The sequence below is a fragment of the Buceros rhinoceros genome, unplaced genomic scaffold (assembly GCF_000710305.1).
Source record: "Buceros rhinoceros silvestris isolate BGI_N320 unplaced genomic scaffold, ASM71030v1 scaffold17631, whole genome shotgun sequence".
NCBI lineage: Eukaryota > Metazoa > Chordata > Aves > Bucerotiformes > Bucerotidae > Buceros > Buceros rhinoceros.
The window spans coordinates 11,003-13,176 of record NW_010395025.1 but is presented as its reverse complement, the minus strand read 5'-3'; the positions used below and the strand labels follow the sequence as shown (position 1 = coordinate 13,176).

Genomic DNA, 2,174 nt, shown 5'->3' with positions numbered 1-2,174 from the left:
TGTGAAAAAAAAAAGGGGGGGGGGGAGAAAAAAAAAAAAAGTCTTTCGGAGCCCTCCTCTGTCTAGAAAGGATGGGAAAAAAAAAAGGTGACAGAGGCTGCAATATATTTCTTCAGCCAGTTCATTAAATTAATTCGTAAGCAGTGGCTCTGAAATTATACCCGATGAAAAATGGTCTCAAAATTTAAATGGTACAAACTCATCTTATTAGAGGCAAAACATTAAAAAACAAACGCATCTCTGCCCCCCCTCCCCACCATCGCAGCTTTAATTTCTCTTGGTGGGGGGAATGAAAGGCGTTTGATGGATGGCTCTTACCTTATTCATAAGCGAGGATAAAAGAGATGAATTTGCCGAGACTGTGTGGCCATTTGATTCATTACTGGAACACACAAACCAACAGGGTTTAGTTAAGATGTGCACAGGGACTGTGAGCACCGAGATTAATCCTTCTCCCTTCAAGCAGCCTCACTCCTCACCTGCTACATCCGGAGGAAGAGAATGATGCCTACCCTCCCTTGGGCAGGCCAAACTCCCTTACTTGTGAAAGCCAAGAGGGAGCAAGAGGGACCCAAATCTGCAGAATTTAGTTCTCTCAGCTATGACACTTATCACGCTTTTTTACTAGCTGACTCACAGCCCACCCGCTGCTGGCAGAGAGGCCCCCTCAGTGGCAGAGGAGAAGGCCACAGCCGTAAGAATCCTTATGGCCACAGCTAAGCTCGCTCAAAGGCAACCTTAGTATTTCACATGCATCAGTTAGTTAGAGTTGACTACAAATGCCGGGGTCCCAAACTGAGGCTTGTTTAAATAAAGCGTGGAAAGAAATGTATACAAAGGCCAGAGCGGAGTAGGCTGACTCATCCCCAGTAGCAGTTTTTGCTCACAGGACAATCCCCAAATGCTCCTACTCTCAGCAGAGACCTTGGACAAGAGGGACACGCACTTCGGTGTAGGTGCATTCAGAAGTGCACAAGTGCAGAAATTCATCGCTACAGCCACTGACTAGCATGTGCCAGACCCAGAGCAGAGTTAGCCTGACACCCCGTTATTTTGCGTGTCTCTGCAAGGTGCCTCTTTAGACCTGATTCGATGTCCTATTAAATCAGTGCAAATGCTCCTGCTAAAAAGTGAGGCACTGGAGCAGCCTTCCATCAGCTCTTGGTGACAACTGCAGGAGTATCTAAGTGGAAGAAGCAGCTTTACCAGTGGCTCATTTTTCAGAGGCGAGCACAAGAGGTGAGGCTCTTGTCAGAGTCAGCAGGTGCTTGTTTGCCCGAAAAAACACCTGGAGAACACACACATGAGGGGAAGTAGAGAGAGGCTTCGTGCCTCGAGTTTGGGGGTGTCCTAGTCAGCCACTGTGAAACTGCCTTTCAACAACGTGTTGTGTCCGCTCATATTACAGGTACGGAACTTCTCCGAGCTGCATGCTGCAAAGAGCTCAGTGTGCCTGCCCGTGCACTTCTCTCACCCGTGATCCTTGACACTTAGGTCCAAGCTGTGCTCCTGCAAGGACTCCTGACTGGTGGCAGATGATGATGCCATGGTGTCCACAGGTTCCTGCTTCACCTGAACTGGATTGAACCGTCCAGGAGCTGCTGGTTGTCCATTCCCTGCTCGAGAATGACACGGAAATTAAATGCAAAAATGAAATGAAAAATGTAGGTCTAAAATGAGGTTACAATGGCAAATAAGTAAGTTAAATCACTAGCACCAGTGTGTAAATGGAAAAAAGCAAAGAAAAAAGTGTGGGGGCAGGGAAGTGCTGGGATTGCTGGTCAGCGTTTATTGCCAAGCTGACATGATGGGTTCTGACGTCCACTCCAGCATGGAAATTCTTCAAGTGATAATTATTGCAAAATTATGTCAAAGTTGTCCAGGCTATGGGCCCTTTAAAGGAGAAGGGCGGAAGGAGCGTGGGGGAGACCTGATTCTCTGCACAAACTGTCATAACTAATTTGCGGGGCTGCCTCTTAAGCGTTTATTAAAGACTCTGTTAATGCTGAGGCAATGTGGCAGCTTTCGACTGCTAGTCAAGCCCCCTTTCTCGTCCCCAATCCCAGCGTTGCCGTAGCGACAGCGATGGCCTGCCACTGCGCGTGCCCAGCAGGAGCATCTGCCCTGCCGGGGCTATCGAAGGTGACAGCCAATGGGATTGGTTCAAACTGCGC

At 48.3% G+C, this 2,174-nt stretch overlaps 1 protein-coding gene across 1 annotated transcript in view; it reads right to left on the bottom strand.

The window, feature by feature from the left end:
- CASZ1 (castor zinc finger 1) overlaps positions 1 to 2,174 on the bottom strand; it is a gene marked incomplete at its 5' end in the record, with an annotated part of 29,685 nt that overhangs the window by 19,650 nt on the left and 7,861 nt on the right. Inside the window, 2 exons of the mRNA XM_010145422.1 lie at positions 319 to 382; positions 1,475 to 1,616. Of these exons, the coding sequence (XP_010143724.1) occupies positions 319 to 382; positions 1,475 to 1,616 (206 nt within the window). The remainder of the gene's footprint in view (positions 1 to 318; positions 383 to 1,474; positions 1,617 to 2,174) is intronic.